The sequence below is a fragment of the Corapipo altera genome, unplaced genomic scaffold (assembly GCF_003945725.1).
Source record: "Corapipo altera isolate COAL_440 unplaced genomic scaffold, ASM394572v1 2c, whole genome shotgun sequence".
In the NCBI taxonomy this organism is placed as follows: domain Eukaryota; kingdom Metazoa; phylum Chordata; class Aves; order Passeriformes; family Pipridae; genus Corapipo; species Corapipo altera.
Genome location: NW_020884923.1, coordinates 3,223,254 through 3,245,162, shown reverse-complemented (window position 1 = coordinate 3,245,162; position 21,909 = coordinate 3,223,254). Strand labels below are relative to the sequence as shown.

Genomic DNA, 21,909 nt, shown 5'->3' with positions numbered 1-21,909 from the left:
AACAACCTGGCCACACTAAGATTTAAAATAATCCTGGTTTCCAATTTTTACAGCTGATCAAAATCCAACTAGAACCAACACTGGTAATGACAGGAATTTTAATTTTCAGATGTTACTTACTGACAGCAAGTGGTGCCTTACTGGTAACTGCAGAATGGCAATGGAGATTGATTTCTTTCTATAACATCTACGGGAGCAACCACTGTTGCTGTGCACACAAATTCATGCCAGTTCACACAAATATTTGCAAAGATACTGTACTTAAAAACATATACACTGCACAGAGTACAATTTGGACTGTCACAAATTTCTGTTGGTATGAGCTATATTCTGGCATATATTTGCTTAGCTGTTAAAATGCTGCCATTGCTCATGCTCTATGTAAATTATATGGCTGCACACATGAAGGCTTTAAACCTATAGCTTTTGCAAAACTGGCAGGTTGCGTTTGTGATATACAAGAACAAATGTATCATGTGGAGGAAATGAAAATAAAATTCAATGAAAAATTAAATACATGGTTTTTTCCTTGAAAGTGCATGTGTCCAAGTTCAATAATTCTTCCTCTTTTTTTTTTTTTTTTTTAAATCCTCAGTGGTAAAGATCTGACTTCTATTACTACTCAGAAACATGGTTCTGATGCTACATATTACAGAAATATACAAACACTTTCAGCTTTCAAAAGGGAATACGGCACTTTTTTTGATGGTTGTTAAGCAAGAGCATAGCTCTCACACAATAAAGCAAGTGAATTTATTCTTATCACAAGACATAGATCATATTGGGTTGGATTGTGAGTCCTGTATACCTTTGATTTCTCAACAATCTAACTCAAATAAGAAAGCACTTGTTTTCTCACTGGGTGACACAGAACAACTTCTCTGAAGTTACTCCAGTTCCCTTTAAATGCAAACACTGATTCAAATACAGCGATATAAAGGTGGAAAACACCTCTCCAATGTAGGCTGCAGTGGATCACATAGAATTTAAACATCCACTTTAAGCATGACGAGGCTGGTGAAGAACAAAAGCACATTTATTCATTTCACACTGTTAACAACTGAAAATAGCCCTGACGTGAACCCACAGTATAGCTAGTTATTATATCACATGTGTACCACTCTCACTCAGATTAATAGAGAGTCCTTTAAGAGCTACTACCAGATCAAATCTCATTCTAAAATTGTATTTTATTAAAATAAGTCTTCTGAAAACTTATGGAGAAACAAAAGAGTGCCGTGATACAATATTAAAAGATTAAAACCTAAAATAGACCTTTCTGAAAAAAGGGGGGGTAAAAGGTAAAGTAATATAAGTGTAAACTTAAAATCTTCAATTTAGTACTTTATACGACAAGTAATACAAATCTCTCCAAGGGAAAAAACATTGCACTTTCAAGATTTTTGTGACTCACAGTGAAATAGCAAAGAGTATGAGTGTTAAATGAAAAACCATTGCAAGATAATAAGCATTTCTACATGTCTTTGGTTTTGAACCCTCCTTTTTGGAAAAGGAAACAGAACAATCAAAACAAAATACATACAGAAGAAACAACATTGAGTACACCACAAAAACAAGTAAGAAACACGTTTGCTAAAGAACCATCAATGTTGTTACCAGTGGGGGTTCCAGGGTTTGAAAAGGGAAGGTAGTACCAGTCAGAGGAATATCAGGACAAGGCACTTACGATGTGGACAGCACAAAGAAACAATTGGAATAGAGCAATAAATCTCATATCCATGTTGACTCAAAACAGGGCTTTCTATCTGTTGCTAAGGTTGACATGGGACCAGAAACAAGGACTGCATATGAGGAAAAGTTGAGTCTATTCCCATAAGTGTCAATGGCAGTTTTTCTTTGACTTCAGGAATAATAGTTTCAGACCTACAGGTTGCAAACTCAATGACAATTACTCATTAATGTGCTTCTGCAACAGATGACATGAGAAACCACTAAAATGCACATTTTACATCCCATCATTCCCCTGGGAATATAATTGAGGAGTAATTCATTACTTATAAAATAAGCATCTCCCTCAAAAACAAAAAGGAGAGAAAATCTTTCTAATCTTTGCTACTTTCTTTGAAGTATTTACAGATGGTTATTCATAGGATTGCAAACAGACATAAGAACCTGGGTATCCCATAAAATCTAGATACTTTGAAAGTGTTCACTACAGGACTTTCCCCACAGGTACACTGGCTTGGTTTTCTAATGCTATCAGGTATTAATACCAGTACCTGTACGGCTCTTAGGTAAACTCTTTTCAATTAATTGTAAAATGTGTGCTTCATAATATTAAAAAAAGTTATTTGAAGGTAGCATAATATCAACAATAATGTAACCCTGAAAAAGAAAATTACAGTCTTTTTTGCTTGAATTTTCTTTTCCCGTTTTCTTGAATTTTCAGTAGCTGGACAATAACACATAAGAAAAGATGCTGTTAGCAAATATTATCCCTTTGTGCCAAGGAATCTTTGACAGTGATTACTGTATCTTGACACTGCTGCTGCTCAGTAACAAAGAAAACAAAAAGAAAATTATCCTAATAACTGTGTAGAATTTTGTTAATCTGCCAAATAAAAAATTTCCACTGAGAAAACAAATAAAACACCAGATCAGCCTCCTCTCCAACATTTGGGTAATGAAAAGACACTTCTCTGTTTGAGCTTATTGTTTCTGCTGACTGGTATACACATTTTGTATTTTAAATTCCCTTTTCACATGGTGACATGAACATCTCATGGCAACTGCTCCTACAAAGCTCTTCCATTACTTGAAGAAAAGAACTTTTGAGGTATAGCAACCTTAACACATCAAGTAGCTTCCCAAACAAGGAAGAGGCACCTGCAAACAGTATTGATTTCTCTAATTTAGTGATGCACCACCTCTTTCTTGTATCAACTCCTGACTGCATTAGATAAACCTAGCCAGTGGCATATCCTCTCCTTACTAACCACCCTCAAATCCTCACTGGATCCACCACTGATTTCCTGTGCTTGCACAAATCAGTGCAGCAATAAAGCCACATTCAATACACAACATAAAGGCTACAGGAGGACTATAGCACAAGGCTTTGTGTATATATATAATATTATTTTCCTTTTAACATTCATCCATCGCAAATACTGGGCTAACTAAAATGAAAATAAATAAAAAGGAACAGGAAAAAAAAAGTATAAAAAAGCTTGCTGCTCTTATATCTAGTGTGTCAATCACTGTGCAAATCCTGAGAAAGGGAGGAAGTACAAAGTAGGGAGATTTGACATGGAAACCAAGAATTTTAGAATAAATAATTATAATAATAATAGAAAAGTCACACTAGTCTAGCAGTCTTACAGGAACAAAAAAATCTCATAATGTTCAGGATCTGTACAGTGCTGACACAAAGCTAAGAGCAGGAAAAATAAGGAATAGGCAGTTGTTTTTAATAATTACCACGCTCATGAGTGATGACTGAGGAAGGGAGAACAGGACAATTAGTTCAAAGAAACAGAAACAGGGAAAAAAGAAAAAAAAGGTGAGAAATTTTTTTTAGAAAATACAAAGTACAGTTAGCATTGGTTTTGGCAAAATTAATTCTGTACTAAAAGAGAAACATCAAATAAATAGAAAACGAAAAAAAGTCCTTTAAATGAGGAAGCACGGAATACTCTTAATATTGGTAGAGTCAGTTATGCAGCATTTAAGGGTTTATTTATATTTTCATGCAAAATAGTCACCACTAGAAACAGAGCAGTGGTCAAAAGAAAAATGAGCTTGACAGTCCATTTCAAAATCCAACATTATGAATAAGTTTAATGATATAATAATAGAAATATTGTCCAAAAGAACAAAACATTATGCAGAGTAATCCTCAGTAAAACATGAGAGTAATGGCCAAAATTTATATGCCAGATAGCTGCACCAGTGCTCAATTCACAATCTTGTAGCAAAATTTTATCCACATGGTTTCACTTTTTGTTTACTCATATAAGTCTGGCAGGACTTAATCTATAATTTAAACTGTGGGAGCACTTTCAGAGAAGCAGCATTTCTGACTAGTCTTGAAGTCATTCAGTCAAATTTAATAGTTCATGAAAAATCATTATTTGTGACAAGCAGCTAAATATTAAAGAAATAGGCCACATAAAAGATCTACTGGCACAACAGACAATGGGATATACAGTGTTGCTGGTATGAATTATGATCCTTCAAGTGCAATAAGGATTATACAGTCAAGCTTTTCTACCTTGTTTTTAAGATAAAAACATGTTAAAAGATTAGGTCACTGTAGGATTTAGCTATAAAAATTCACTGTAAAAAATTCTGAGGATAAGGGAAGAAAATGTGCTCTGGTAGCTCTCGTAAGTATAATAAGAATGAACTTAATATTCCCAGACAACCACAGTAAGGGAGTAGTAGAATTTACTGTCAGACAGAAGAAAGGAATTGACAGTGAACTGACAACAACAAGGGCAGAAAGCCAAACTGGTTCAAAGTCAAAAGTAAAGAAACAGCTTTCCCAGTAGGCTTTTCTCCAAACAGCAAATAAAGTTCTCTCTACCACTTATATTTAACTTATAGTTTAACTAAATTGTGTGGTTTTCACTTTAAGAAATCAGGTGGGAACTTATAATTTCGTTTTAGACTTAAACTGGTTAGGAACTCCTGAAATGTTTTACATGCATAAACACTGCTGTTTGTAATTAGAATATGTTTTCAATTTTACATGTAATGTCTTCACTTCTTCAGAATGATGGGTAAGAGTCCTCTGAGACCATTCTGAAATCCAACACATGCTAGTGATTTACTGTTGACAAGAATGAGCTTAGGTATGCCAATTAAATAAATATAAATCACTTTTAAGAATCCTGTTTCAGCTTCAGCCTCTCTCTATACATATTTACAGGGTTCATAGAATTATAGAACATCCTGAATTGCAAGAGACTCACATGGATCATTGAGTCCAATTCCTGGTCCTGCACAGGACAGCCCCATGAGTGACATCATGTGCCTGAGAGCACTGTCCAAACATTTCTTGAACTCTGACAGGCTTGGTGCTGTGACCACTTCCCTGGGGAGCCTGTTCCAGTGCTCAAGCACCCTCTGGGTGAAGAATCTCTTCTTAATATCTAACCTAAACCTCCCCTTGGTTCTTTCAGCTTGCTTCTGCAAAATTTAAGATAAAAGTTTACAGAAAATTTCTGTTGAATCAACAGTACCTGATCCCTCTTCAGTCACCATGCCAAGGCCTTCTGCTTTGTTCTGACGTTCAAATGCATTTAGGTCAAGAACACTGCAGTGAGAAAAACGACATTTGTCCTGTGATTAATTAAATGTATGCAATATTTAATTTTCTAAAAGTTAAAAAGGATTTGTGATTAAAATTTCTAATCATACTTGCATCAAGAAGATACATCTCAGTGGCTTAATATTGTATCTGCTAAAAGATTACAAGTCAGCTCTACAGACTTGACCTGCTTTTGCCCTGACACTGACAACAGAATTTAGCATTTTATGACTGACCAAAAAAAGTGAATACATGCGTTTCTAACATGCATACTCATTTTTAGGTGTTACAAAGAAGTCATATTATTGACTACTTTTGCATGATAGCCCAGTTCATCCCAAGCAGTAAGGCCCATTAAGAAACCATCATTATTAGCTCCGCTTCGTGTTTCCCTCCCACCACATTCTGAAAAACTGAAGCTGTCAAAAGGGAATATGTATTCAACTAGATTTAAGGAACATATACCTTGCATATTTCCATTTGTGAACCTGTGAAGTTCTGCCTTCCACGGCTTTGCATGTCAGTTAACCATTAACTTTAGTTCATAAGCAAGAATGCTTATGAAAGTCAGGTGAACATAGAACTACAACAGCAGCTCTGCTGGCAAGAAATCTCACTGATTTCAAGATGAAACTTGGCCAGAGAAGAGAAAAAGTATATAACATGGTAACCTTGACACAACAAGAAGACTAAACATTCGATCCAGGAAGTCCTTTATAGTCCTATGTTTTATGTTCATTAATACATTATTTATTAATATGGTTTATTCTTAGGAATTACATATAAAACATCTAAATATATATATTTATATATGAAATCAGTATCAATTGTCAATAAGAATGAATGGACAAAAAGGTCACAGTACCTCCACAATTTATTAAAAAACAATATACACATTCCTTTTTCTGCCTTCTAAAAAATCTTATGAATATTTCTAACAAAGCCGGGTTTTCCCAAAATCTTTATGATTACTTAACATTGGTCATTAACCTGGTCTCTGCAGGATTACAGAATACCTCCAGAGTTATGGATTTGCCTCTGAGGAATGCTCCTAACTCCAGAATTGTCTTCTGGCATATCTCAGGTATACACAAATCACATAAACATTTGTGACAAGAGCTCCTTTACAGTGGTAGATCCAAATCACAAAGACTTTCACACCACAAGCACCACCCCATCCTTTATCCCAAATCTAGCACATTGTAAGCCCCAAGTGCTGTCTGCAAGAACTATGTAGAGTATCTTTCCAAAATTACAAATCCCATGGAATACAATATAAATCCAAAATAATAAATTTTTAAAGTAGATACTTTCTTACCTACAGGATTGCATAAGACCAGCAAGGCTCTGAAAGAATCCTACATCCTTTTTATCTTTGAGGTAGTCAAGCATTTTCTGCAGCAAACACAAAGAATTTATGCAGAAAACTATTATTCGTATGTTTTAATTTAGATAACTTAATACTATATAGATTCTATATTATTAGTGATGCTGGTGTTTGGAAATATCTCTAATATTTACAAATTGGATAAGTGTCCTGCAGAGAAAAATCCAGGTATCGAACCAAAAAATAATATTTAATGCTCAACTTTACAGAAAAGGCCATCTATTTCAGATATTCCTTCCTAAAACATTAAAAATAAAGATAGTAACTAAAGTCAACACAGCCAGTAGAATTCAGTGTTTAATACAAATGCTATCTTGCACTACTAGGCCAAAAATTTGCATTGACATTGTTTCAACACCAGACTGGGCTTTTTATAGCCTCAGTTAGTTTTAAATTATTTTAGCTGTAATAGCAATTTGAGCATTTTTTAAGTTTGTTTTAGCTTTATTGCAATGCACAATACCTATCTGAAAACAGATTGTAATAACAAGAATTTATTCAGTGGAGTGAAATTTTATTCTGGAATGCAATGTGTTGCTGAGTGATGATGGCAGATGACACCAGAAGTCTCAGTTGTGAGCAAAAATCACAAACTTGAAGATTAATCTTAGTAGGAAAGCTACAAGAATTCATGTTACAAATGAGGTAAAACTATTTTTGCAAATAGTAAAAATAATAAAAAAAGTGGATAATAAGTAACCTCCAAAATGAAGTGCACATAAGTACACAGTATTAACAAAACATATCAGCACAATCCCAAGTAGACACCAGATCACAGAAAAAGAAAACCCCCATCAACAGCAGTACACTAATCAAAGCAAAGAACTCCAGAGGATGATGGTGACGACTTTTGAAAACCACTTCTGTACCTCTCCCCCCACCCATATCATGCTTCCCAAGGAAGACTGAAGAGTTGATTCTAGGACCTAAGGGAAAATTGGAAAGGTGAGCATAACAGCAGAGAAAACAGATAGAAATGAGACAACTCAAAAAACCAGGAATTCAAACTGTACTACTGATGCTTTCATGTTATATGTCGAAGTATGCCATTTAGATTAGTAGCATTAGTATTAATGTAACCATACTAATAATTGTTTCCTGCATTGTGATCAGTTAAGACTTTATCAAATAATTAAACAAAATTGACTGTAGGATTTCAAATTAAATTACTATGTACAAATGTCATGATTTTCCTAATTTAATATCATGACATCGCAAAGAACAGGCATTGGTTCAAGCAGATATTTTCAGCACAATCTGTAGCCTTTCTGGTCAATTCCTCATAATGATAGCCCGAGAAAAGAACATTATTTGCATTCAGCTGCTTCAGTGTCTGCTTAATTTGGGACTTCAGCTGTTCCCAGTTGTTTGTATACTTCAAACTGTCCTACAGTAATTTAGGAATGGCAGCTATGAAGCCTTCTTGACTCAGGAATCTTCAACTAGTACAGAACACTGAATGTACCCTGTATCAGTCTCTTCAACAGGATACTCTTAACGTATCAGACTTGTCCACTGATCACCAAATTATCTTATAGATTAGTGAATCAAGCTTGAGTACTCTGCTTTTATCAGCAAGACTCTCCATTGCATAAGCTAAGGGCTTGTGAAATTGTATATCATTCTTTTTGGTGAAGGTTGGGGTCAGCAATTTTGCTCTGCTGACTATAGGACAATGGCAATCTCCCAAGAGACTCTTCCCTCCCAAAGAATTTCTCTAGAAGTAGATGACACAAAACTTCCTCCTTCCCCCCCAAGTGCAAAACAAATTTCTTTTAGCCTTGTATAAAAATAAGAAATAGATACCTACCAAGCAAGACACTTTGGTATACTATTTTTTTCTGGGAACAAGAGTAAGAGGATAAACAGCATGTGACAAATAGCCACACCATGTAATGCACTACTACAATAATAATGACCATGGTATAAAGATCTATACCGACTAGAATGGGTGAAAAGAAACTAATATCTTACCTGTTGAACAGTAGAATTTCCTCCATTTAAGATGGCAATTCCTAGCTTTAGGGTAGCTGCAACCATTGGCCCCATCTCACCTTAAAAATTATTTTAAAATACACTTTTAGATCATATATAAAATAAGAATGTCCTATTAATTTAACCATTCAATGACTTGTAAAACAGACTCTTCATAATTTCTAGTGTGACTTAATATCTTCCTGAGTGCCTACAGACATAGCGTAATGTATACACAGCACACAAAAGAGGTAAGGCAGGAAGAACTGAGCTCAGTGAAAATAAATCATGTTTCAACCGCTAGAGCATCCAACAGTTGATTTAAGGCTGGGTGCACAATTTTATGCTAGCTATCAAGTTGAACAATGTGTCTCCTCTGCATGCCAGTCTAGATTTCTTTTCCAGTTTCTTCAGAAAATTAAATGATCCAAGCATTTAGTTACAGTAAACAAAATTTGTAAACAGGAATTTTTAAAACATCACTACTGTGGAAACAAACCACAGAAGTAAAAATGAAAGTATCACACCTTAGAGCAAGATGGTTTCTAAGGGACAAAAGCATCGCTTACACTTCTGAAATTTTTTATCAAAGTACACCAATAATGCAGATATTTGGGGAATAATAAAAGGACTAAAGTCTACATCTACTCCAAAACTGTACACATTCCAGAATTTGAGGGCATTTTTGTCATGGCATACTGCTACAGTGATGAAGTTTTTCACACCTCCTCTCAACTAGCACTAGAAAAAATAATAATAACTACCAAAGAAACAATAGACTCTTGAGAACTAGTCATAATACTTTTCTGTATTAGCTGTCAGCAATTTTTTAAACTCTGGGTTCATTTAGAAAGCAAACCTCAGGGCCTAACATCTGCAGGTTTTGGCCAATAAAAAACTCAATCATTTCAAAGTTCATTAGAAATAAGGTTTAAAATTTAATCTACATACCAAAACCTTACCTTTACTAGCACTGATGGTTTGCAGAACCATCTCAGCAGCACCCCGATCATGCAGTCTGGCTTGTTGATACAAAAGTTTTTGCTTTTCCATTTCTTTTTCCTGAATAAAAATTCCAGTCATTTAATGTGAGAATTCAGTTACTATCAGTCCTCCAAAAGTTTTTGGTTTTCTCTTAGTATATGGGCTCTATGGCAACATCATGGACCATTTTAATACATACAATGCTACTGAACAAATATTTAACAGGATCAAGTAATAATGTCCACTTGGTATTTTTCTTTAATATGCTTTTAGCAGTTTATCTGGAAAGAGTCATCTCAATTGTTCAAAGCCCATGTTCATTAAATATATATATATATATATACTACATGTATCAAACTTGCACTTTTGTGCCGTGTTTTTGTGCAACAGTTCATACTCTTAATTATCTTCTATAGCGTGACCATAACTTCATACTGCTCAGTATGTGGCTCTTGAGTTGCAAGTTCTTGCTGAATACCAGAGTAACAGAAGCATCTCAGAATTTTTTTCAAAACATATAATTATATTACAATATAGATTGCCCACCTTGCTAACAGAATATTTGATAGAATACACTGTGCTTTTATATTTTGCAGTCTCTAGCGGCAACAAACAATACTGCATGGCGTTGCTTGAGCAATGGTGAAGTTTGTTTTTTGCCATTTAAACTACTACCGAAAACATAAAGAAGAGCATAAAGAGCAAACATAAAGGCACAGTTAATTCCAGATGAGTTTGAACTTTCATCAAGTTAATTGAAGTTTGCTGGAGAATTGAGGATGACTAAGCAGTATAAGTTGCAAAATGGAAGTTGCATAGAGCCCTATGACAGTGAGTCCATCAGATGGCGTGGTAAAAAGCTTACTCAAAAGGAACATGACACAGTCAGTTAGTATCATGTCCAAAAACACAACGCCCAAAACATGTATGACCTAAAAGCAGGAACAGCTGCAGCAGAAGTAGCCAGAATGACAGCTTTGCTGCCATAAACTTTCCATCCACGTTACGGAAAAAATACATTGGAAGATGGAAGAGGTTTAAAAAATGAAGGCTTGCTAAATAGAGGATATGAATAATAAATTAAAAAAGAAGAGGTATAAAAGAGAAATATGTTCAAATGAATGAAAAAGAAACCTTTAACTCAAAAGCAAACCAACACAGACATTTATGCTGTTACCAGAGAGTTCTCGCCGAGGCTGGCAAATTTGTTTCTTAAATCTTTGATAATATCGTGCTGCGGAAACAAAATTCATCAGGTTTTGTTTTTCTTTTCACACTATTAGCTCTCCTGTGGTTAAATTGCGGTTTAAATTGCTTTAAATAATGTGACAGATCTAGATGGAGGCACAAAAAGGAAAAAAAAATGGCAGCGTTGCTTCATATTTAGCCATGCTAAGGTTTGAAAGTTTTGCCTTCATGTTTAAACCTCTTCCTGGGAGTTCAACAAAAGCAAAACAGAAACATACACACACCCACACACACCCACACCCACCACACACAAACCACCACCATGACAAAATCATGACATCACAGGTTCCAAATAGCTACAATAAAATATTTTCATTTGCTTCAGATGTCACTGAAAACTGATCAGTGTTTCTTTTCTTAAAAACTCTTTCCTATTTCTAGTTACTTTTACTTTTAGACTCAACAATTTTTCATCTTTCTTTCACTACAAAATTTATTATTCACAAGCCTAATGTCAGCTATACTACTTTCATTATCTGGTATTTTATGATGAGTTTATAAGTATGCTTACAGTGGGAACACATCTGAGTAACCTGCAGACTAACTTGCAATGGCACAATAGAACAGTCAAAAGAGGCACTGCCGAACAGCTTAAAATGAGAGGACTGACATTTCCAGTGGAAATCAATATGTCTGGGTAATTAGTAACAAAAGAGAGCAAAAAAAGAAAACCAAAACAAACCAACCAAACCAATACACCAACAAAGAAACACCACAAGCATTTCTTCTGAAAGCAACCATTCCTTTGATGATAACACCCAAAGATTATGGTTCCTTCTTCAGCTTGACAATGCTTTTTTACTGCTGCTTTCTCCATGAAAAGTTAATACATATATATAAAACATACGTGTAATGGCAGCACTTATAAGAAGTGGGCCACCCACTGCCTCCAAGTATACTAAATAATTAAGGTATGCCCATTTCTCTAAGATGTGCTTACACTGTTATCTGTGCTACCAGTTTCAGCTTTTTGCACTTTATCCACTTGCTTGCCTGTTGATGTCAAAAAAACTACCAAAATAATTAGGCAATGGTTTGAGTTTTCTGTCATTTACAAAACCATCACAACAATAACAAAATACTTCCTAAATGAAACATTTAAAATAATTCACCAGAATTAAAAAAAAAAAATAAAAGGAAAAACAAACAAACAAACAAATCCTCATTGAAGACCAAATCTATCTTATCAGGGATGTTTTCCATTCACATGTGAAAAAAGCTGACTACTTAGAAATGTGTATAACATATATTCTCATTTCACAGACTTTTTCCAGCAACCTACCAAATCAAGGAAACTTTTGAAACATATTCTTTAAAAGCAGAGACCCAAACATTTCCTACTTTAATCTATTTTTTTTTTTGGGGGGGAGTTAAGTCATTATAAGCAATTGTATGCCAAAATACACTGGTGAAAACAACAAAATTTCTTGTTTGGAACTGTAGGCAACAAACTTGCTAAAACTAAAGAGAAGCTTTAACTGACAAGCATGTCACTGAAATTCTTCATTTTTTGTAACCCATACAGACAATGATACTTGGACTCTCTACTGGAGCTAAGACATACGGAGAGGTTTTTTTGCTGTCACCATTAAGATCCAAGCCACAGACTGCCTCTGGCATAAGATCCCACTTTTACAAAGCATTCTCTCTTTTTTTTTTTTTTTTTAATATGAAATCATGAAATTAAGTTAAAGAGAATGACAAAAAGATAGAAAGAGAAGAAATTACTTTCAACTCAACTGCTAGAATATAAATTCTTCTCCTTTGACTTGTCTTCATATTTTATACTTTTCAAGACTTCTGTTTAGTCCAGAGAACAAATCCTATTAGATGAGACTTATGTTGGCAAAACTTGTGTTCATTTCAGTGTCAGGCATGCATGAGTAAAACCTATGTAATTAAAACATCAGGTACTCATGCAAAATCTTTATGTATATATTTTTATATACATCTTTATTTAGAATTTAATCCCTTAAGTTCAATATATGTTGGTTTACACTTTATAAATGAAATTGATTTTTCCCTAAATTACTCCTTTTGGACTTCATCATTGAAGCATCACTGATCATTACAGGGGATTTGGATTAGATGACCTTTAGAGGTCCTTTCCAATGCAAACTATTTTATGATTCTATGCATAAATAATTCATCCTGTAGTTTTAGAGTGAAAACCACGTACTAGTTTGCAAACATTCCATTATGGATAGGAAAAACTAATAAAACCCACATTTTTACGTATTAACAGGAATGTTTAATTCCTAAGAATTGATAAATTGATTATGGAGTCTGACCTTAATTCCTATAATCTTTTAGCAACACTAGTTGCTTATTGTAAATACATGGTGTATGGTTACTCTGTTTATTCAGGATTTGCAACAATAAGAGACAACAGTAACATGTTCAACAGGCTAGAGCTTTAAGAGGTTGCATTATTTGTATGTAAAACTGAAAATCTTTCTGTGTTTCAGATACAAGTGATAGCATAATGCATCATTTTGCCAGAAAAAGTAGTGAATACAGAAGTCTATCAACAAAGTTGCTACTAATAACAGGAATAAAAAAAACTAGCATAAGGAAGCTCTATTTTCCCCATTTCTTTACTTCCTCTGAAGAGTCAATTTAAATCAAGGTAATACAATTGAGTTTAAAAATATGAACTAGATTTTTACTCTTGTCTGAGTTCCCATCCCGCACGTATTTAGAGCATATTAATACGTAGCAACCAGCAGAGTCAGCAACTCAGATGCAGAAAACTATATGCATTCAGTAGTAATATGGTTCAATGTGAAAGAATTTCCTACCAGACAGAATCAAAAGGGACTGTGACACCAATTCTATAAGAAGACAATTGAGCATTTGTTCAATATGACAGAAAGTTAACTTAGAGACAAAGGACAAGGGGCAAGTACAATTGTTTTAACTCAAAGCAAATAGTAGCAGGTAAACAAGACAGGAACATAGTAGGACACAGACGACTTTATTGTGGATTTATATTGTCACCTCCCTGTTGCCCACACAGTGATCCCAGCATAGATTAATTGTACAAAAATGAGACTACACTGCACCAGATATGGGTATGAAAATTGTCAATAAAATACACTTGGCATTCTAAAGTTGCTCAAATGTCTCTGTTGCTCTGCGAAAAGATTTAAGACTTTAAACATCACACATTTTTAAAGCCTAGAGGAGCAGCAGAGTTTTATTCCCATACAAATTGAACAGTCAGTCTTTTCGGATGCACACACAGCACGGATTAAAAGAACTGCCTTCAACACTGGATTTTGAGGCAGATTGCCAGACACAAAGAAACACACAAATGCACACACACGCACACACACAGCTGGTATATCTGGTTTCATATCTGTACAAGTATTTCCTGCCACGTATGAAAGAAGCAAGAATTATTTCTTGTTGTGCTTTCTTTTTCCCTTTTAAAACACTCCTCAGTCAGTAAGACAGAAAATTTTCTATGGAGCATATAACATTTAGTGTATGTAACCAGGTAAGCAGAGTGATAGATACTTAGTATTTGAATAGTTGCATTATTTGAATTAAAAAAAAAAGAAATTATATTATTAGATTGCTTATATATTTCCTTTAGAGTTTTGTAATATGCACTTTGTGTTTCTGGCTTTATAATACTTTTTAAATAACTTTTTGTGAATCTTTGTGAGTACACTCATCTTCCAGGATAATGCCTTTCTTGTATGAAGGTGGAACAGATTCGTGCAAATTTTTGAAGGAGTATATGGTAAAGTCGATCCTGAAATACAGAAAGGGAACCCCTTTCTTTTGTGATCTGAATGTTAACAGAAGGCTAGCAAACAAAACACCAAAATCATCTTGCTCTTTCCGTGGAGAAGTTTACAATTGTGTCCCTACATTGCCACACGCAATGAAATTTGACATTACTGGCTGGAGTCTGACCATTAGCTAAATCCGTGCATTCCAAATCTCAAGCAAGTCATCTCTACTAAGTCTAGATGCCACTAGCCACAGCACAAATAACTGTATTTAAACACCTCAGAAACAAAAACTAGTGGCCTCACACACCACACCTTCTCTCAGAATATCAGCCTTGCAGCACTATCAGCAAGCAGCCTGAGTCAACAATGGGAACTAAGACTTCTACCTGCATAAAGTAGGCAAGTAGGCTGCTGAATAAGCCATGGAACACCTTATAGAGACAAATGGTGAGACTTTCATGATGAGACACAACAGACTGTATAAGAAATTGAGTCAATAAAATAATTCACACTGTGAACATTCAGAGCTCTTGCCCCTATGTTCTTAGAGAAAACTTGGAACAACTAGAAATCACTTCAGGTAAGGAGTAGCTAAGGAGTTTCTATCAAACAGTCATGACGAAGGCTAAGGACTTCCATCTGAATCAGAGATGAACTGTGATTGATGCTCTCTCTGTGATAAACACTGGAAACAGAATTCTACCACTGTATCAGAAGTGTTTGTCTGCTAAGATACAGAAAAAAAGTCCAACTACTTTCCCTTAAGAGCCAAATAAATTGTTTTAATCTGTCAGATTAAATTATAACCAGAAAGAAGAAAACTGATGCACAAAAGGCAACAAAACAATATGAATAAGCCAAATAAAACTCTGTTTTCCCCAAAATGGTAACACTATTTTACATGACATATTCTTCATAAATAATTCTTGGAGTCTTTAGAGAGTTTGTGCACAAGAAGAGTTTGGTAGAGATGTCATGCTGGAACTGAAATGCTAAAAACATTTTCAAGACCCTTTAGTTGAACTTATCCAAGATGTTGGGCCTGAAAAATCACAAAATTAGACCCAGACAAATACACACATATTTTTTTTTGTTTTACCTTGCTGCGTTGTGATCCTGTCACCTTAAGGAAGGGCAAGGACAAGAAGCGAAATAGTAATAAGAAAAAGAAGTCCAAAATTTTTTTCTGCAGGTGACTGACCAAATACATACACAAAATTGCCTTTTGAACATATAAATACATTATTTAAACATAAGTTTCACAGCTATAGAAAAAATAATAATGAGAAACAAATGAATAAGATCTTCTCTCAAAACAAAAAAGTTGAATGCTGAACAAAGAACCCACTAACATTTAGATAAGAAGCACTAATAAATTCCTTACTGATAATTTTTTTCAGTTATTTCAATGACTTTCTATTTATTGATTTTCACATTCATAAGCACAAGACTTTTGACAACTAACAAGCATATATGGGCTAAGTGAAAGAAGCTCGTAGAAATAAATATTCTTTGTTTAGTCAATGATATGTCACACATTGCATTTTCAGGGGGGAAAAAAAAAGAACAAACACACTGAAATTTGGATTCATCCTTAGATATTTGCCAAGAAACAAAAATTTATATATTGGGTATATTAGTTGTAACTCAACTGAACTTCTGAGTGACTGAAAAGAATTTGGTATTACTATTCTTTCTGATTTCTGTATACAGTCAAAAAGGGAATATATAGTTAAATAATTTAGAGCTATCTCATGCAGCATCATGTAGAAAACATACAGAACATTTGATGTGCACAAAACAACATGAGTAAAAGGAAACATAACTCAAACCACTCCTCGAAATCAAAACAGTATAGATAGTTTTATATGAAATCAATCAGTACATTTCGAAATATTTTTAAGAAATAAGAAAAGTGTTTCTGTGGCTTAGTAAAGATACGAAATATAAGTATTAACTGCTTTGAAAGATATGAGACAACTTTTAATGTCAGAATTGTACTATTATGAAATATGTTAAAATAATTCCCTCAGTGTCCCTAAGAAGAGACAAATTTTAACAGACTCCATTTTATTAATGGAAAAAGAGAGACAGATCCCAGAGCAAACACATGACAAGGACTCATCTCTTACTCTTGTAGTCAACTCTTGTGCATATCCTTATACAGTGATGATTGCTAAAACTCAACATTGAACAACAATAAATACAGATTTCCTATTCTCAACATAAGCAAAAGCTTAGCAGTACTGATGAATAAAAGCTCACATTTTATTAAGAAGCACTAATATATATGTGAACATAAAACTACTGTATGAATTATTGGTACTGAATGAAAATGTCTACTCCAAAATCATTATTATTTCAGTATTTTAACAATCCAAACTAAAGGTAAGGTATAATACTTTAAAAGATACAGTCTGTTATTATCAGACTTCTATTTTAAGTTACTAGCCATAATAGTCATCTTCAACAACTAAAAAGTTAAAGTCAATGAGATAAGTATGTAAAATCCATTCAATTACTCTCTATATAATCTTATATTATGTGATACTATGTATGTTTTTGTTTTACTAATATTAATCTGGTGACTCACATCTGTCAATCCAGCTTGTGACATGCAGTTCACTGGCATAATAAGCTGCAGTAAGCCATGAACCAAGAAACATAAATGTCGGCTGGAAGCTATGAAATAATGTCTAACATGACAAGAAAAACAAAACAAGTATAATCTTACTTCAAAACTCTTTACTTCTTCTTCACCATCATCGTCTTCTTCATCATGGCAGCTCTGATATCATGTAGAAAGAAAACATTTACTGATAAGTTGCGAGGGAGAAGGGTATAAGCCTTCCTTCACTTAACAAATATTTTCTCTTGATCTTCTTCATTAGGTTTATTAAAACAGAAAATACCCAAAAGATATCAAACAAGTTACCTTTGCCATAATGTCAGCATAAGCCATATACAGGAAATCTTCTTCCAGTTTACTGGTTAATAGAGAGAGGAAAGGGAAAATGAACAAGATTAGAGTCATTATTATAGAACTGAAGTGCTAAAATAGTTTTAAACATCTTACAAATATTTCTAAAGGATTTCTATGCTCACAATTAATTACAAAAGTATTTTTGGAAAATGAAGACTTGATTAACTAATATAAATGGAAAAGTATAGTCAGCTATAAACAAAGTACTCGGAAATTCATAAACATGAATTCATAAAAATTCATAAAAATGAACACAGTTAATTTTTCAATTATACTTAGAATGTACTTGTATTTCACATTTAGAATATATCTGTCAATAGGGAACATAGACAGAAGACAGAGGTGTAGTAAGTCCTGAACATAGCATTCATAACTGTGAAAAAGTCGTGTTAAAATCTCTTTACATGCCACAAGCTAAAGAGGTGTGAGCATAACTCGAACTCACCATATGTTCATATGCACATTTTTTGGCCTAGCCTATGCAATCTCACTTGAAAAGAGACATACATAACTTCAAATACAGGAGTAATCTGAAAATCTGCATACACTCTGAAGTCTCTCACACCATCCCTACCATTTTTCAGTCAAGGCTGTTCGACTGAATAGCAGAATAAGTTGATGTAAAGGATCAACTCTTTTAAGGCTTTCATCTTCTTCTGCTGGTTCCTCCCCAGGTTTCTTTAGAGAAAAAAAAAGATTTTAAAAGCATATTCAATTATCTATAGTAAAAAACGTTTTACTCTGTGCAATTTACTAAACATTAAATAAATGTAATTAAACATATGTAATTTTGATTTGGACAATCAGGAGGAAGCAAGTTTCAAGCAAAGTATGAAAATACTGAACCCTGACTGTGTTTATGACCATGAAGACTCACAGAGATGATACCATTTGCAAAGCTTTGGATTTCCTCTCCTCATAAAAACTAACCCTCTTCCCCAGATTCTGAAAATAACTTCAATCTTTTACTCTGTTATCGAAAACCAGTGGTAACCAGATACCATCATTTGCTATAATATTGTTTGTTGCTCACTATGTTAACCAGCTTCATCAGCTAAAAATGAGAATCCTCTGTTTCAAGTCTTATGCCAGATATAATGTTCACTGAGGAACTCTGAGAGACTTCAAAGGAGAAGCAATCCAAATCTGAAGCTCACCAATAGTTTTAGAGAGAAGGAGCCATATGTACCAACAAGAGCAATGCTGATAGGACACAGAATTTTAGGAGATGACAAAACAATAATGTTCCAAAAGTATTATATATCATTCAATAAGATATAATGCATAAAGAGGTTAGGTTTTTTTCATGTGGCTATTTTGCTCTCAGGTTTAGACAGTTCTAGGTAGTTTAATTTAAAATAAAAATGTAGTCCTAAAGATTATAATGTCAACCACCAAAGCAGCGTTTTGAAAAGAATCTATACAAATCTGTCCTCTGACTTCTCATCTTTTGCAAAAAGACATTTCAGAAAGTAAGTTTTGCATATCAAGTTAGTAACAAAAGTGTTTCGTCCAGACATTTTTTTCTACAAAGAATCTGGTAGCTCAAAGAAAACTGGTTGCATAAATTATGCCCACTATTCCTCCTTGTTTTCACCCAGCAGTATACACTAAAATACAGATAAAAAGAATTCCACAGCACAAGTAAGATGGCACAAGTAATACATTATTATATTGTCAGATTTTATCTGTTAAGCAATAAGGATCAGTAGGTGACATAAGAGATATAAGTAAAAGGAATTTTTTGCCTACTGAGAAAATAAACTTTACATGACAAAGATTCCTGTGGGAATGCTTATAGATCTCTATGTGCACTACCCTTTCTATGTGCCTGTGAAGTCCATCTTTTTCCACTCAGCTGTACCAAACATGAGTGGTTGCAGCTGAGAATTCACTTTAGTTGACATCTATGCACAACCATTTTTTCACATGCTACTTGTATGGCTATGATGGTCATACAAGGCTCATTTTACATTTTGCAGTACGTGAAAATATTTACGGTATCAATAACAACATCAGAACAATTATGGATGTCTTCCCCTGCACTTTATTTCAATCTCATTTAGAATCCTGACCTTTCTCTTTAATTAACTGGTAGTATTCTATACTTCATAGTGTTATCAACCAGAATACCTCTCTAATGCTACAAAAACTGATAAAGTAAAAGGTCAGAAGTTGTGTTAATGTGTTACCAGTTTTCATAGGTTTACTAAAATTAAATGGAAGATCAAATTCACCAATGACTGAGTTAAGTAGAACTCATTATTAAGCACAGCATGAACACTGGAATCAAAGGATTTTATGACATTTCTGGGAAATAAATATTCTTAATTTTCAGTGTTTTGAGACATTTGCCCTATAGTTATTTAATTGTAAAATAAAAATCTTTAACTGAATGCAACATAAGAGGGTAAAAAAACGCTGAAGGTTTAAAGCATTTAATTTTATAAAATCTAATTTTTAAATGGTTATTAAGCATTGTTCTTATAAGTTGTTATGTCCATTAATTTCTAGCAATAAAACTAATCAACAATTATATCAAATAAGCTTAAGTGTTCATATAAACTCTTTATTAAAGTAGAAGCATTTTAACAATTAATAAAAAGTGTTGAATATCCTATGGTCTTAACATCAAACATTTACAATCTAGTTCCCTTAGAGGCTTGATTTTTTGAATCAGAGTTAAGAATTAGCAGAATTAAGCTCCTCAAAAGGAGGACAAGTTTATACTTTCTTCTTTTAATATTATAAAGGGAAGAAGCAGCGCCACTTTTGTGTAACAGACTTAAGGATGGAAGATTCATGGAACAAAACAGCAAGTTTAAAGTCTAGTCGTCTGCTTTCAGGGGATGGAGATGCTCAACTTACACATCCTGGAAAAAGCTCTTACCACAAATCTGTAAATTGCCTAGATCTGGCAAAGTCAGGAATGAGGTAGCTTCGACTGTATTTTTCCCTTTAAATTATTATTTTTATAGCAGAAAAGAATGCTTTAGATTCTCAGTATTAAGAAAGAACTCACTATGGCATACAAGACTGTAGTTTATTAACTACAGAGAGTTGAAGGACAGGAAGTCTTGGCTATAGTTTCTGGGGTCTGGACTGATCCAGTTTTCTACCTAATATGTAAACAGTTCAGAAACTTCAGACAATCCTTCAAATATATATCAGAGAACCCAAGGCTCCTCCTTTCTGCCCTTCAAGATGAGTTCTGCCACCACAGCCTGGTCTGTGATTCCATCTTGACAGTCCAACAAATTTTTAACTCCTTGCTACACTAGAGTGCAGTTTCTCTAAGAGGAACCTTCACCAGTAACACAGCCACATCTTTCATGTAGTCCACTCTGGGTCAGCTCCACAGAGCTGAGCAACAGAACCTCAAACTCTCACCCTCCAGGTGAGTGCTCTAATGCAGCAAGAATGTGATAGAAATTTATTTAAAAGACAGATAGGGTTTTTTTTCTCTTTTCAATGAAAGATGTAATACATCTCTCCTGAAGGGAATGATGGATGCACACTTATCTGTATCTTTGAGGAATTACAAGGGAATGCATGTAGTCTTTTAGTAAAGGATGATACAGAAGCCAGTCCAGTCTGTTTCTGTCTTCTCTGAGACAGTTTTCCACTCAAGCTACCTGCTGGAAAGGAGTTCTTCATAAACTTAACAAATATATAGTTTCATAGAGGAGGTAAGGAGACAACCCTTTACGTGAGTGTAACTAAATGATCACACTGGGTTATTTCTTTACATGTACATACTTGCACATACATGCACACATAAAAAGACCTATGTTGTTCCACATTCCATATCTGCACACTCATGCTTCCAACTGCTAAAACATCATTATTTTTGACAATGAACTTGCATTATTTAAAACACTTGCAGTGTGGTGGGATATATGAAATATTTTGAAATATTTTCAAAATTCTTCACAGCCTGGGTAGCTGATTTTAAGCATAAGGTTCAAACAGTAAAAGTAAACTATTATTTTTTCTAGTAGCAATTTTCCTCTCTCTATTGCAGAGAGTAGGCTCTTCTCACAATAAAAAGACTGGTCTCAGACTGTGTTCTGTTGGGCCTCTCAGGGGCTGAATCAGTTCCTAGTACTAGTTCTTGCCCAACCTGTGAAAGAACTACTTTTCAGAGAAGTAATTGTAAGAACTGAGGAACAAGACTTAACCGAAAATCACTGTAGGGATTTATCAGGCTAAAGACATGGCTCTTCTGTGAAGAAGAAGCAGACTGTCTGCTTCTGAGGAACTGATTAATCTAAGACCAGAATTCCACTCGTTTCATATTCTAACCTTTTGACTT

General features: G+C 34.2%; 1 protein-coding gene across 8 annotated transcripts in view; it reads right to left on the bottom strand.

The window, feature by feature from the left end:
- Nucleotides 1–21,909, bottom strand: part of RYR2 (ryanodine receptor 2) — a 381,847-nt gene that overhangs the window by 40,058 nt on the left and 319,880 nt on the right. For 4 of the 8 annotated variants that reach the window (XM_027657258.1, XM_027657254.1, XM_027657253.1 and 1 more), the window contains 8 exons: nt 18,169–18,272; nt 17,547–17,598; nt 17,346–17,399; nt 15,711–15,734; nt 9,596–9,695; nt 8,634–8,713; nt 6,591–6,667; nt 5,205–5,278 (listed from right to left, as the gene is read on the bottom strand). In XM_027657258.1, the coding sequence (XP_027513059.1) occupies nt 5,205–5,278; nt 6,591–6,667; nt 8,634–8,713; nt 9,596–9,695; nt 15,711–15,734; nt 17,346–17,399; nt 17,547–17,598; nt 18,169–18,272 (565 nt within the window). The remainder of the gene's footprint in view (nt 1–5,204; nt 5,279–6,590; nt 6,668–8,633; nt 8,714–9,595; nt 9,696–15,710; nt 15,735–17,345; nt 17,400–17,546; nt 17,599–18,168; nt 18,273–21,909) is intronic. The other 4 variants (XM_027657259.1, XM_027657260.1, XM_027657256.1 and 1 more) reach the window with 1 other exon arrangement.